Source organism: Theropithecus gelada, chromosome 1 (assembly GCF_003255815.1).
Source record: "Theropithecus gelada isolate Dixy chromosome 1, Tgel_1.0, whole genome shotgun sequence".
NCBI lineage: Eukaryota > Metazoa > Chordata > Mammalia > Primates > Cercopithecidae > Theropithecus > Theropithecus gelada.
The window spans coordinates 169,536,416-169,552,113 of NC_037668.1; the positions used below are offsets into that span (position 1 = coordinate 169,536,416).

The 15,698-nt window shown below is 33.7% G+C and overlaps 1 protein-coding gene across 3 annotated transcripts in view; it reads left to right on the top strand.

The window, feature by feature from the left end:
• KCNT2 (potassium sodium-activated channel subfamily T member 2) overlaps window positions 1-15,698 on the top strand; it is a 405,986-nt gene that overhangs the window by 256,726 nt on the left and 133,562 nt on the right. For 2 of the 3 annotated variants that reach the window (XM_025392809.1, XM_025392815.1), the window contains exons 15-16: window positions 12,328-12,477; window positions 14,176-14,405. In XM_025392809.1, the coding sequence (XP_025248594.1) occupies window positions 12,328-12,477; window positions 14,176-14,405 (380 nt within the window). The remainder of the gene's footprint in view (window positions 1-12,327; window positions 12,478-14,175; window positions 14,406-15,698) is intronic. The other variant, XM_025392824.1, reaches the window with a different exon arrangement.

Genomic DNA, 15,698 nt, shown 5'->3' on the forward strand with positions numbered 1-15,698 from the left:
GTCTGCACCACAGCTAGAACCAATGATTCCTAAAATTTACCACTAAAAAGGGGTCTAAATTAGAAAAATCAGGCCCTCAGTCTCAACAAGAGATTGGAATAAATTGAAAACAACATATAGAATGGAATGCATCTGTTTATTCTCCCAGCTGGAAAACAAAATCGTAAACTCCAAGAAATAAAGAGTTTACGGTAAAGCAAATTAAAACACGCCATAATACAGAGCAATAAGTAGTCAGTCAGTCAGGGAAATTATTTGAACATTCTTTCTGGATGACTCAGGGAACTGCAGATAAGGTCATATAATTGAAGCCCTCCATTTGACTCTACAGTGAACTCTATTGCAATCCACATAATCATGTAATCACTGCTCACAGGCTCTCTACTTTAAATCTGAAGTCATAGGCTTATAGCTAATAAACAAAATACAAATATTTACAACTTCAACAGTGTTCACGATTTAACAAAGACATCTTGAAATAAAAGTGAGGAGAAGATATGGAAACGAAGAGGGTAGCTAATATCATCCCCAGGTTCCGAAATAGAAAATCAAGACTCTGTCTATAGTTAGTGAAACAGAACTTTAAGTATGGTAAGTTAAAAAATACCTAGTAAATCAGAGATTGCATATGAAATAAATTCTACCAGTAGATAGGTTTTATTTGGCCACCAACATGGTGTCAACACTTTTTTTTCTTTTTGAATTGTTTCTTCGAATTTGCAGTTCAATAGACATCCAACAACAAATTCACCACAAGTTTGAACACTACTTATTGTCCTGTATCTGACCTGATTCGTGTATTTACTTTACTAAATGTGCTCTGTAGACACTAGAGTCAGAACATTGGAAAATAGAAATGAAAAATAGCAATATGATTATATAAGCAACTCTGGGGAAATTCACTGTGAAAAACACTATTTTCTCTTATATCTTACAGGAGGAGGTCAATAAGTAGTACCTACAATAATAGGGTAGTAAATGTGGTAACATATTATTAAGAAATGTCTTAAAACTCTTTGAAGTAAGTTTAGGATTTGGAAGCATGTGTTTTTAATTTTTTTTTTTTTTTTTGGTCAAAATTTAAGCTATCAATGAGAAAATAGCATTTAATTAAGAGTTAAAACATTATCATAGTTTGGTCATTTATTTAGTCATTTTATAAATAATCATCATATGCATCCATACTATGTAAGGTACCATGTTAGGACTTTGGGGAATATAAACTTGAATACATTGTGATCACAAATCAGACAGTAGTCTGATTAACAGGTGATTACTCAGACTAAGTGCAGGGCAGGATACAATTTAACATTGCTTTTATACGTATTTGGAATGTATTGCAAATTTCTCCTAATGGATTTATTTTGCTAATAAAGATTCTTTTTAGTTATGGTAAGATTAATTACTCGAGAAGAAGTCAAATGACAACATGGAGAGACAGCAAAAGTGTCCTAGTTACAATTATTTTTAAAAGTGCAAATGATAAAATGTAAATAACAGCAATAGGAGCTTCCTAAGTTCCTATATGTCTATGTATTAATATTGATGGAATATATCTTTCCTAGAAAATTCACTACAATGTTTTAAAGTAAAGGTACAGATATAGCAAATGCACGACTTGAAGCACTTGAACAGAAGCAAAGCATATGGTATTCACTAAGCAAGCAGGCTGTGATCTGTGCGAGACAGGGGAAAGTACAATGTAGCCATAAAATTTTATTAATGCTGAAATAGAACAGTTTAAAATCAGTGAGATATAACTTATTTAATAATGGAATTAAAGAGCTGAGGATGCAACTCCAGTATTGCAAGTGAATTTATTTTTTCACCTGACAGTTTAAAGAGTAGATGAAAAGTCTTAACGCAATTTTAGGATATTTTTTGTGTGTGGTGATAATGGGAATTAAATGAACACTTCAAAAAACCCATTGGAGTTATTGAAGGAGAAACCAACATTAAGGGCAGTGAATTTAAGCTAATTTCATGTACAATCAACCTTTTAAATCTAACTTTTGCACTCTTTTTTATTTCTCATTGAAGTAGATGCCTTTCAAAATGGTGTTCATTGTTTATGATCAGTGTCAATAATGCTTGAAAACCATTTAGCATTTTCCTATTCTCTCCACTTTTGACGGCCATTTTTCTTATCCTGAAAATGGCAAACAGCTTTCTGGTTCCATCTGGTGGTAGAAAATTGATTACTATGCTTTATATTGTGTCTGCAACTTTTAATCTTAGAACTCAGATTTCTAATTTGATGCTTGGTGACCTACAATGTTGGGGCAGCTCCACTATTCAAGAACTGGAATTCATAAGCATCTTCCTAGTAGATTAAGGTGTCTCAATTTTTTTTTTTTTTTTTTTTTTTTACTTCTATCTGGAGTTCTCAAGTACTTTTCTTTCTAGATATTCTGCATCTATACAGTCAGTTCTATCTGCAGACTGACAAGAATAAATGTTCATATAATATAAAGTTATGTGTTAGCTGTTTATTTTGTAAACTCACCTATTTTGGAAGCTTCTGTGTACCCCACATACCCCTGTACCGTAAATTATATTTATCTTTCCAATGGCACAGGCTACGATTTGTCAGAATTATTTATTTGACCTACAGTGGCTAAACTGTAGAGTCCTAACATTGCTAGTAAAAGCACAATTATAATACCATTTAAATATTTTAATTTTTAAATAAAGTTTGCAATAATTGTGAAATAATGTAATTCATGAGTGCAGAAAAGCACCCTGGGAAGTATACAAACAAGAAAATGGTTGCAACCAAACTGACATTATTTCCATAGATTATGGAATTAAATGAAGTACATTAATTTTAATTATATTTAAACCTTTTGGTGACTTATTTTAGACCTTTAAAATCTCCTTGCAATCAATATAGTGAGTTAGTATATTATCTTCTTCAAAATAGAGTATCGATAAAGAAATTTATATTTAACTCATTTGTTAATCTTATTCAAGTACAAACTTGAATGAAATTCTTTCCTAAAAATGTCAAAATATTTCTATAGTTACATATATGCAAAAATTTCTGTAGTTATATATATGTAAACACTTTTACTACATAGTGAAGAATGAATTATATATCAAAGTTATCTTGTGACAAGGTGCTCTTTATTACAGTTGATGCAAAGATAACTTAGTTTGATAATAAATATGAATATATAAAAGTAACTGGTATGACAATTTGTGTCAATTTTGGTGAATCTGAAGTAAATTATGTATCATCTGTTTAGCTACATTATATAGGATCAAAGAGAACAAAATGTACCAGCAAACTAAATCCAAGTATTACAATGTAGATAGAGGCGCTTAAAACAGCACATATGATGCTGTGAAAGAGGTACACTCCCTCTGATGATTACATTTTACAACTTTAAAGGCAGTGCTTCATAACACCAAGGCTGTTCTTTAGTTTATCTCTAGTGTGATGGCATTCTTATATGCATAAAGAAAATATGAAAATTAAAAAATAAATTCTACTTCGTAACATCTATTAATATGAATTTCACAAAAACATACAGCTTCATAAAAACATACGAAGTCACCAGTATAATAAGATTTTGTGCTATTTTATTAAAATTGGGACTACTTTACTGAGCAGGGTAGTACGGCATATCCTGAAATAAGAAAAGAGTATGCAACATATTAAGACTTCAATATATTGTATCTGGGACAGGAAATTTCAATTAAATCCTGTATTTCTCCCTTTGGAAAAACTGATATGAGGAAACTCTTAAAAACAAAACTATATAAGGTTCTTTTACTGCATTCAGAGGTCTGTGTTGAAATACATTTCTGCAAAGAGCAGATCCAACTACTTATTAGCTAACAGCCCTTATTCCACTTGGTTGATTATGTTGAAGTGCAGGAGACTAATATGTGAGTTAGTACTTTCTGCCAATAAATAACCATTTGCCTTGAAGATGCAATCATGGGTAAGCGAGAAATATGCAACTTGTATTTAAAAAAAAATTGTCCAAATTGATTTACACACAATCCAAAAGTTAATGGAGCAAATAATATCTTTACCTTGGAAACAATAAACAGAATGGAATAAACATATCTTTTTTGTGGTTTGTGTTTTCTAACCAATACTTACTATGCTGAGAGAACTGTCATGTTGCCCCTGGTTTGGTGATTATAACCCAAAATTGAGGACAAAAAATGAGTCAAGTATTTTATTTGCTAATCTTCTTACCCTTCTATAAAAAGAGATGATCGGAGAGAGTGACAGATAGAGGAGCACAGTGGTTATGCATCCACCTCCAGCCAAGTGAGGTGAGGTCCAAAAAAATTACTTATTACTCATGGAAAATAGGATGTCTGCCTGCAGTAGGAGCTAACATCTCATTTGCCAGTTAGACATCTGCTTATGTAGTTTCCTGAGATTATTTGAACATGAGAGAAAAAAGAGAAGGAGATGGCAAGTCAGGGAGATGACAAGTCAGGGAGTAGAGACTGCTGTAGAGCAGCCCATACTATTGTGCATGAGTTTCCTGAAGCACAACAGATAGTTTACAAAGGTTTGACCTATCTTTCTAGTACCCTGCCTACTCCACCAAGTGAGGCAGCTCAAGAAGCTGGAGTCTATAGGGTGTACTGCTAGGAAATAACAAAGAGTGGAATGCAGTTTCTTGCTTACCAGTGATGTTATACAGAGGCCCAACTCTCACTCCCCAAAAAGCATTTTCATGTCTCTATAATATAGGCATCACATGGTTACCATCTTCATAGAGAACAAAGATGACAGTTAGAATTAGCCTAGAGAGCAGCGACATCCCAGGGAGAACAAACCTGAGCTAGTAAGATTGGAGCTTCAAATTTGATAGGCCTGGGTTGGGTTTAAATGGAGTTCCAACATGATTTTAAAGAAATGGGATCTGCCTAAAATATTATTACATGATAGGAATGGGAGATCTGAAATTGCATGGCTGAAGATTACAAAGTCATGGAATTTGTAATTTATTTACTTCACTAGACTTCTTTTTTCCTTTTTCCCAAGCAATCAACTTGTCTTCCAATATCCTTTCCTTCTAATTTTTTTTTTCCATTAAGACATTTGTTTAGGGTATAAAAATGTAAAGAATAATAGACACAAGCTTCTTTTCTTTCCAAGATGTCTCATCAAAAATTTTCTAAGGCTCTCATGACTGGTATTGGGTATTAGGTGCATGAACTCTACAGCATGCCCCTTTATTCAGAGGGACTAGAGACCTAAGGGATTCTTTCTTTCTTTTCTTTCCTTTGTTGCTCAGGCTGGAGGAGCTGGGATTACAGGCATGCGCCACCACACCTAGTTATTTTTTTATTTATTTAATTTTTTTTTATTTTTGTATTTTTCGTAGAGACAGGGTTTCTCCATGTTGGTCAGACTGGTCTCAAACCCCCGACCTCAGATGATCCACCTGCCTTGGCCTCCCAAAGTGTTGGGATTACAGGTGTGAGTCACCGCACCCAGCCAGGATTCTTTCAAATATTAAATGTATACTGTTCTTCTGTACTCCATTTGTTTTTTTAATATCATATTTCATCTCCATATTCTATTATTTTTTCCCTTTTTTTTTTAAATCCAAGATCATTAAAAATAGCTGTAGCTAGCAATGATTTTGAAAACAAATGTGGACATAAAGTTTACTAGGAAGGATTCTTTACTATTCAATTATCAGTCAATATAGTAGAACAGCCTCACAACAGTATGAAATAGATAACAGATTATACTATTTTAGAGGTTGGAGTGTACCTCAAGGTTAACAGTTATTAAATACAGAAGCCTCTTATTTCCCCTGAATGTTCATTTAATTGCTGTAAACACATCTCAAATCTTTATTAAATGGTTTTTCATAATTTTCAGTGAGCTTCCCATTCTATACTTTTTGTCCATAATATTTATTGTGTTTTTACTGCTGCTATTTTAATCTAATTATAACATTAAATTGATATAATATTAAATTCACTTCATGTCTATTAGTGATTATGAAATTCCGTGTTTTTTTAAAATTCTAATGACACATTTATTATAGAGAAAGTAATTCGTTAGACCTAAAAATTATTCTAGTGAAGGCAAAAGGAATTATTTAATTAGAAAAGCAGAACATTTAGTAATTGAGCATTGTTAGATTATTCTTTGTTCATTTAACAAAACATATATTAAGCTCTTCCTCTGTGTCAGAACTGATGTTGCATCTTGGGTATATAGTGGTAAACAATACATGCTCCCTTTTCTCATAAAGCTTATTTCACAGGGAAACAAGATATGAAGAATTAATTAACACAATCTAATGTTACAGTATTATGAAAGGAGAAGTACACTACAACAAAACTGAGGAAGTAATGATTAAGCTGAGGGTCAAGAATGGATAGGCCATAGGAGGTAGAGAGAAAAGTATTGTGGAAAATCCTAGACATAGGAGAGAGTGTCTTGTTCAGGATGAATTAAAGACTTCTAATGGCTGATGTGCGCAACAGAAAGCAGACAGAAGTAATAGATGAAACCTGAAAGAGTCATAGAACAGGTCAGCAGGGCTTTGTAATGACAATTTTTCAAAGTTTAACTTTATCAAATGGAAGACGGAAGCCCTTTAGCATTTTCAATGGGAGAGTGACATGAAATAATTTGAGATTTTGAAATTTACTCTTATTACCTTACTATAAAAGGATTTGTGAAAGCATTCACTGGAAACAAGGAAGTGAGTTAGGACTGTTTTAAAGGTGTAAGAATTGATGATGGAGAAAGGAATAAACAAATAGGTGAGTACAAATCACACCCGGGTGATAGAATTAAAGGATTTGCTGCTATAAGAAGTTTGGAAACGCACTATTTATTTATGTAATTATTTCCCCTCATTCAAAATCAATCTTGAATTAAGTCGACCCAGATATAAAAAGTAAGAGAATAAGAAAAATAGAAAATTGGGACAGTACAGTAAGCTGAAGACGAATGATTTTTGGACTTACAGGACGTAAAATGTCTTGCATTACTAATAAAGGTACAAAAACTTGGCTTTTAATATCCTAGTAGCCTGAAGAATGGAAACAAAACAGCAGAAACATTCACACTGAATATTGGAGTTCCTCAGAACTGACGTTCCTGAACAAAGTGCTGACTTTTAAGCTGGAGTGTCTGAATTGAATTATTATTTGATCTACCTATGCTGGCAAGATCATCAAAGCCATTGAACCTCAGTTTTTTTATCTGCGAAATGGGGATAATAGCATATATCTCACAGATTACCAGGACAATAAAATTCTTTCATTAAGTAAATATTTTTGAACATCTACTGTGTCTTAGAAAATGTTCTAGTCACCAGAAATCCTCCAGAAAACAGGGTAAACACCAGGGCTCAGTGATTCCACTGCTACGTTCTGCTGAGATTAGTGTTGGGTGAGATGTTGTGGCAGAAATAGAGGATAATTAGCATGCAAATGAAGATTTAATATGTCGCTAACATAAAGATGTCAATTTCATCCAAATTTATTATTTGAATTCCATCCCAACAATCATACCAACACAACATTCTTTTTTAAAACAGATAAGCTGATTCTAAGTTTACATGACAAAATGAAGCAATCAGAGAAGCGAGGAAAATTTTGAAGGACAATAATAATGAGACAGGATTACCTTATATACCTAAAAATAATGCACAGTTACAATAATTGAAATAGTGTGCTATTAGTGAATGCATAGAGAAGAATCAATTAACAGGCTACAAATTATATGTACTTCTAATACAGGCACAGATAATTAGGAATTTGGTATTTGATAAAGGAGTTATTTTAAATTAGTGAGTAAAAAGATAGATTATTCAATACATTGAGTAACTGGGTAGATGCTCAAAAAAGTTAAATTCAATACGTTTGTCATAGAAATGGAAAAATGATTACTTTGTGCCTAGGTAAAATATTAGTCCTAAAATATTAATAAGTGGGGGCTAGGGGAAGCTCATATCATGTAGACCAAATGCTACCCTGAAACACTGCAAGGAAGCAGTGAAAAATATACAAACAAAAAGCTTAAATTATTAGTACCAATCATGGTGGTTTTTTTTTTTTTTTTTTGCCTTTTTGTGATGCATTTTATTGTTTATTTATTAGAAAATATTTCAGGCACTCAAAAGGCCTAAGAATATTATCATGGACACCAATGTACCTAGCATTCCAGATTTTAAAAAAAATAAACATTCCATATGTTTGTGAAACCTCACATACACCATGTCTGTTTGACATCTTCTCTCTTTTTGTAAGACTTAGTTTGCTGTAAAGCTGAATCTACAGACTATTCTTTTTTTTTTTTTTTTTTTTTTTTTTGGAAACCTTTTTGAGACGGAGTCTCGCTCTGCCACCCAGGCTGGAGTGCAATGGCGCGATCTCGGCTCACTGCAACCTCCGCCTCCCAGGTTCCAGCTATTCTCCTGCCTCAGCCTCCCAAGTAGCTCGGATTACGGGCGCCTGCCACCACGCCCAGCTAATTTTTGTATTTTTAATAGAGACGAGGTTTCACCGTGTTAGGCTGGTCTCGAACTCCTGACCTCAAGTGATCCGCCCGTCTCGGCCTCCCAGAGTGCTGGGATTACAGGCGTGAGCCACCGCGCCCAGCCCAGACTATTCTTTTATCTAACATTTTGTATTTAAGATTTCCCCATGATGTTTTGTAAGCACTGGGACTTGCATTTTCACTCTTATCTATATGGATATTTATTTGTTTGTTTATCTATCCATATTTCTTTTCACTGTTATCTATATGGATATTTGTTTGTTTATCCGTATTTCTTGTGGCTAAGAAAATTTAAGATTGTTATATATTTTTCTCTTCCATTAGCAAATTTTTCAAGTCTACCTTCAGAACATACCCAGAATCTAACATAATCCAAACCATTATCATCTAGGTGGATCATTGCAAGAAGAAGGGATCATTGTCCCTTCTTCAGTCTGTTTTCAACACAATGACCAAAGGGATTTTATAAAATATGAATCGGACCTTTTGTACTAGTCTTAAAAAATCTCCGATGATTGCCAAGTCATCCCAATGAAAGGTCAAAGCCATAGCACAACTATTTATAAAGTCCTACATGATCCCTCCTCCCATTTACTTACTTGTGGACCCATTTTCTCCCCCTCCCTGAATTCCAGCTAAACTCGCTTCCCTGCTCTTCCTTAGCCACATCAAGCATTAACTCTGTCTCAGGGAAGTGCTTGTAGCTCCTTCTGGCTGTAATGGTGTTCTCCAAGACCTCTCTTGCCTTCTTCAAGATTGTTACTCAAATATCATATTTTCCCCAGTCACACTATTTACATTTTATTCTACCTGCTAAAATGTTAGCTCCCTTCCTGCTTTATTTTTCTCCCCACCATTATCATCTCTAAACACAACAAAATTTGCTTTTTCTTGTTTATTGTTGGCCTTCTCTTACTAGTGATTCTATGAGACAAGACATTTTTACCTTTTTTGTTAACTGCTCTAACCTTTGAATCTAAAGCCTTTCCTGACATTTCACAGGTGCTCAATAAATATTTTGTGTATTAGTTAATGAGTGGAGACTGGATATACACACCAGCATTACATGTTATATTGATGTCTAGCATTTCTCAAGCAAATAACATGAGCTGAAAATAACAAAATGTGTATATTGAAAATTAGATGAATTTAGAGATTCAAGGTTAACTATCAGAGGTTTTGAAGAAATCATAAAGAAAAAAAATTCCAACAAAATGACATCCTAAAAAATGATGCTGCCTGAGGGGCAATGTGCCAGTATAAAATAGCAAGGCAATAAGCAAATTATTTAAGAAAATTTATCTGAACTGTCTTTGTCCGATTCCATCCCTTTCTGTTCCCTTCCAAGTTACCACATTGTGTTCCCCTGTCAGCTTCTGGAATTAGAGTTCTAATTCTCTTGAATAGCTTTTAGTACCCTTGCATGACAATTAGTTGACCTCATGCTGGCTTTTGAATCTCAAACAAATACTGATGAATTACCAGCACCATCTCATACATTTTCAGCCTTTCAGATAGATTCTGTTCTTGCCAAGTATCATCTTGCCAAATAGTAATGTGGTACATAACAAAAATAACTTTATTTTTGTTTGCCAAAGGGAACATTTTTTTCCACCAGGGACAATCATTCTTAGGAAGTAGTAGCTAGATGTAGTCATATGCAATCAAAAATCAAAACTGTTTTATATTGTTTTCCTATTTTCAAAAATACATTAACGTTATGGAAGAATGGGTACAGGTTTTAAAAGCATTATTGTTTAGTAAGTCGACTAGGTTTATTTAAAATGGCTCTGGAATTTAGCAATAAGGAAGATGTAACATCAGAGTAATATTGGCAGCTTACATTTACTAAATGTTTTCTCTGATCCCAACATCTCCCAAATGAGTTCTTTGTATTACCTCATTTTATCTAACCCAATGAAGCTGATACTGTTTTTCACTGAAAAGATAATCACTGAAAAGTTAAATAACTCACAAAAGATTGTAGAGTTTGGCCAGGGCCAATGGCTCAAGCTTGTAATCCTAGCACTTTGGGAGGCCCACGCGGGTGGATTGCCTGAGGTCGGGAGGTCAAGACCAGCCTGGCCAGCATGGTGAAATCCCATCTCTACTAAAAAATATAAAAATTAGCCGGGCATGGTGGCAGGTGCCTGTAATCCCAGCTACTCGGGAAGCTGAGGCAGGAGAATTGCTTGAACCCAGGAGGGAGAGGTTGCAGTGAGCTGAGATCGTGCCATTGTTCTCCAGCCCGATGACAAAGCAAGACTCCATCTCAAAAAACAAACAAACAAACAAATAAGATTATAGAGTTTATAGAGTTGGGACTCTGATTAGACAATCAAACTCCAGGGACCAGGCTCTTAACTCTTTAAGCATACTTAAGAAAGAATGAGGCAGAAATGAGGCATACTTAGAAAATACAGATATTTTTTAAAGCTTACTGACAATTTGAAAATATTGATAAATGTTACCTTCCTAATAAACCCTTTAGAAAATACTCAGTTCAAAATGGCTTTTAAAGTCCTAAACATGGCTGTAATGCCTTGTGATCTGTTTTTGATCCATTAAGAATCTATTAGAGATTATGATAAATTATTTTGATTTTTATATATGTATCATATTGCTTCTAAACTGTGCTTTTTTGTAGAGTTCATAAGCTTCATTCAGCAAAGGTAAATTAATTTATTATATAAAATGAGAAATAAGCTCCTTATATATCCATTATAAATTTCTCATAAATTGAATTTTTAATATATTTCTAAAGCCACTGAGTTAGGCGGGCAGTGCAGAATGTTTCAGAACAAAAGACATTGCACTTTTTGTGGTAAACTTATCTTTTTTGTAAAAATACTTTTGTGGGATGTCTTTTGGAGATTTAGTCAGTTCAGGCTGTTATTACAAATTACCACAGCTTGGGCATTTTATAAACAACAGAAATTCATTTCTTACAGTTCCGGAGGCTGGAAATCCAAGATCTAGGTGCCAACATGATTCAGTGCTGGTGAGGGCCGCCTTCTGAGTTTTAAACAGCTGACTTGTATTCTCACATGGAGGGAAGATAGCTCTTTAGCGTCTTTTTAAAATGCACTAATTCCATTCCTGAGGGCTCTACCCTCATGACCTAATTGCCTCTCAAAGGCCCCACCCCCAAATACCTTAATAATGGGATTAGGATTCCAACATGAATTTGGTGGTTACAAAAATATTCAGTTAGTGGGAGAGACCCTTACATTTATCACGGAAAACTGTCTTTTCTTGACTGCTATAGAATTGGAAGAAAGTTATTGCTATGATATGAACAAAAAATAAAGGTAGATATTCTATAAAATCAAATTGATAAATTGAGATACATTTGTAATTTTAGGTATAAAGCAAAGTAAAATACCTACAGCAGCCACGCAGGTATCATAGGTAAGATAACCTTGGCCATATTATGGAGACTGTACAATAAATTTTAGAATATATGCATGATAGGATATGTATAAAGAGAGACTGAAAGTTAAGTCCTGTATCTCAATGATTCATTATGAGAGTAAAGCTCTTCATTAGCTGGATCTTGAAAAGCTCCCACTTTCTAGAAAACTACCATTTCTCAATCATATATATATATATATATACACACACTATTAATTTCAAATTTTTTGTAGAAACTCTTGCATATAATGTCATCTTCAGAGTTCAAAGCATTGCTCAGCTGCTTCTTTGGATTGTGCTTGCCAGTTCTTATACAGTTGAGAAACAGCTCTATGACAACTGTTTTTTAACCACATTCACTGTGTTTTCTTTTTGTGTGTGTGTATGTGTGTGTGCTTGTGTTGCAGAGAAGGCCAGCAATCGCCAGAACAATGGCAGAAGATGTACGGTAGATGCTCTGGGAATGAAGTCTACCACATTGTTTTGGAAGAAAGTACATTTTTTGCTGAATATGAAGGAAAGAGTTTTACATATGCCTCTTTCCATGCACACAAAAAGTATGTCTCTGCCTCAGAGAAAAATTAAAATATCAATCAGTCAAGCATACCATGTGGAAACTGTTTTCAAAAATAGAATGCATATTGTGCTCATGTGTTTAGGCATTCCGAAATTTTTGTCACAATATTACCCAATGTTGAAACATTTGAACCCTGGTGGCTGTATGGTCTCTATAAGACTGTCAGGAGTAAATTATAATTTATTAGGAATATTTCATTTAGCAACTTTTAAAGTCTTTTTAAAATATTTTAATCCATTAAGAATTTACAAACACATGAAAATCTTCTTCACAGACCTGAATTTTAAGATGTTGATTAGGAACCAAAACAAAATAACACTAATATTTCTAAAAACTATACATTAAAAAAAAAAAATCTCTGATGGTGGCCCTTGTTTTGACCTGAGAAATAAGTTAAAAAATAAATAAAACTACCTTCCAATTTAAACGTAGAACTTTTTTTGCTTTTCCTTTTTGGAAAAAAAAAAAAAAAGGATTTACTTAAGAAATAAAAATGTATGTATATAATGAAAATAACATATTATCTGTATTAAATGTTTTAATGTAACACATTTTGGAGGATTTACAATATACCTATATAGTCTACTAATCTATTTTGTAATATACAGGAACCCCCAACTTATGATGCTTTGACTTACGATTTTTTGACCATGATGGTACAACACAATAGCCATTTGGAAGAAACCATACTTCCTGTATCCATACAATCATTCTATTTTTCACTTTCAATAGAATATTCAATAAATTACATAAGATATTTAACACTTTATCATAAAACAGGCTTGGTATTAGATAATTTTGCCCAACTGTAGGCAACATTAAGTGTTACGAGTATCTTTAAGGTTAGCTAGGTTAAAACTACGATATTTGTTAGGCTAACTGTATAAAAAGCATTTTTTATTTAATAATATTTTCAACTTATGCTGGGTTTATCAAGGTATAACTTTATCATAAATCAAGGAGCTTCTGTATTCTACTTTACTTCTCAATGTAATTCTATTGATACATATACTTTTATTGCTTAAAAATATCTTTAAACTTGATTTAATTTGTAACACTTTAAGGCATGTTGTAATAAAAAGATTCAGGATAATTTGTGCTTTCAGGAAGCCCCCAAAAATACATAAGACATTTTTTGAGGATCCTGTTACATTTAAAGATTGCTATTTTTTTCTGACTAAGTGCATACCTATTTTAGACTGTTTAAAAATATGTAAATTTTTTCCTAAAATTTAAAGTAAACCAACTATGATAAATTCAGGGACCCTGGTTCTCTTTTAGGTGATCACGGGTAAGTTTCTTTCCTTTGGCCAACAGTTTTAAGCATTTTATTTTATTTTTTTACCAAAGTAAGAAATGCTGTTTATGTTTTTTGACCAAAGTAAAATTGTTGTAAAAATTTGCAGAATAATATTGCCCTTAGTGTATACATGCACTCATGTTGCTTATGTTCTTCCATTCATTTTCATTAAAATGTAAATTTATAGTGGTCATAATCAGCTAAATTAGTTTTACAACACACTAAGCACATAGTTTATTTTTCTGTAAAAATGAGGATCTTGAACTTCTAGGATCATTTCAAACTTCAAAATGCTATGATTTAAAACTTTTATTTTCCTCAGTCTTAATAATCATTTACTAATTTTCTTACAAACTCTTTTTTTTTTTTTTAATTAAGGTTTGGCGTCTGCTTGATTGGTGTTAGGAGGGAGGATAATAAAAACATTTTGCTGAATCCAGGTCCTCGATATATTATGAATTCTACAGACATATGTTTTTATATTAATATTACCAAAGAAGAGAATTCAGCATTTAAAAACCAAGACCAGCAAAGAAAAAGCAATGTGTCCAGGTCATTTTATCATGGACCTTCCAGATTACCTGTACATAGCATAATTGCCAGCATGGGTAAGTATAAATGAATTTGAAAATATCATTAATTTATTCCAAAAATAAAAAAATAATGATAGATACAAATGTGTTTCGATTTTTGTTAGAAGTTTAAAGCAAATTTCAAGCATGCTGCATTTTGCAAACTAGGTATGATTAGGTATACAGAACATTTCTAAGTTGTGAATTTTTTAAACAATAAGATATTAGCCTACTGTGGTGGCATGGGCCTATAATACCACCTATTGCAGAGGCTGAGATGGAAGAATTTTTGAGGCAGGAGTTTGAGAACAGCCTAGACAACATAGAAAGACCCTGTGTCTTAAAAAAAAAAAAAAAAAAAAAAAAAAAAAATCTAAGATATTACACAAACACAACCAACAATCATTTTATATTTCCCATAAGCTCCATACACTTTTTTTTTTTTGAGACGGAGTCTCACTCTGTAGCCCAGGCTGAAGTGCAGTGGCACAATCTCGGCTCACCTCAAGCTCCGCCTCCCGGGTTCACGCCATTCTCCTGCCTCAGCCTCCCCAGTAGCTGGGACTACAGGCGCCTGCCACCACACCCAGCTGTTTTCGTATTTTTTTTTTTTTATAGAGATGGGGTTTCACTGTGTTAGTCAGGATGGTGTCGATCTCCTGAGCTCGTGATCCGCCCGCCTGGGCCTCCCAAAGTGCTGGAATTACAGGCATGAGCCACCGCGCCCGGCCAGCTCCATACACTTTTATATTTCTTTTTTAAATTCTCTTTGTAATTATCATCAGCAAAGGTTATTTCAAATATGCTTCATTTTCTCAAAATTCTCTTTCCATCTCCACCTCAGTCTCACCATTGAACTCGGCTTCTATGACACAGAAGAAAAAAGATAAAATAAAAAAATATCTTCATGCAAATAAGAATTTCCTTACGGTTTGGCTACCAAACCATCTACAAACCTACAAACGTTTAGTATCTGTCACAAGGAAAATGTGCCCTTTTTAACATACTGATACATTCATTTATTCCATGAACCATGCTCTTGTTCCTCCTCAGAGACTTTACTCTGTAATCTATCCTCATTACCTAACTTCATTTTCTATTCAGAATCACTGGCTGGTCTCTCTCTCTCTGTCTCTCTCTCTGTCTCTCTCTCTCCCTTTCTCTCTCTCTCTCTCTTTCTCTGTGTGTGTGTGTGTGTCTTCATATCTCTGTGTGCACCTACACATGTAATTTTGAACCTTCTGTGATAACAACTTCAGAGACAAATTTCTCCAGTGTTGTGTTTAGTGGCAGACTTTAGATTTTATTGTTGTCCTATATCCATGATTC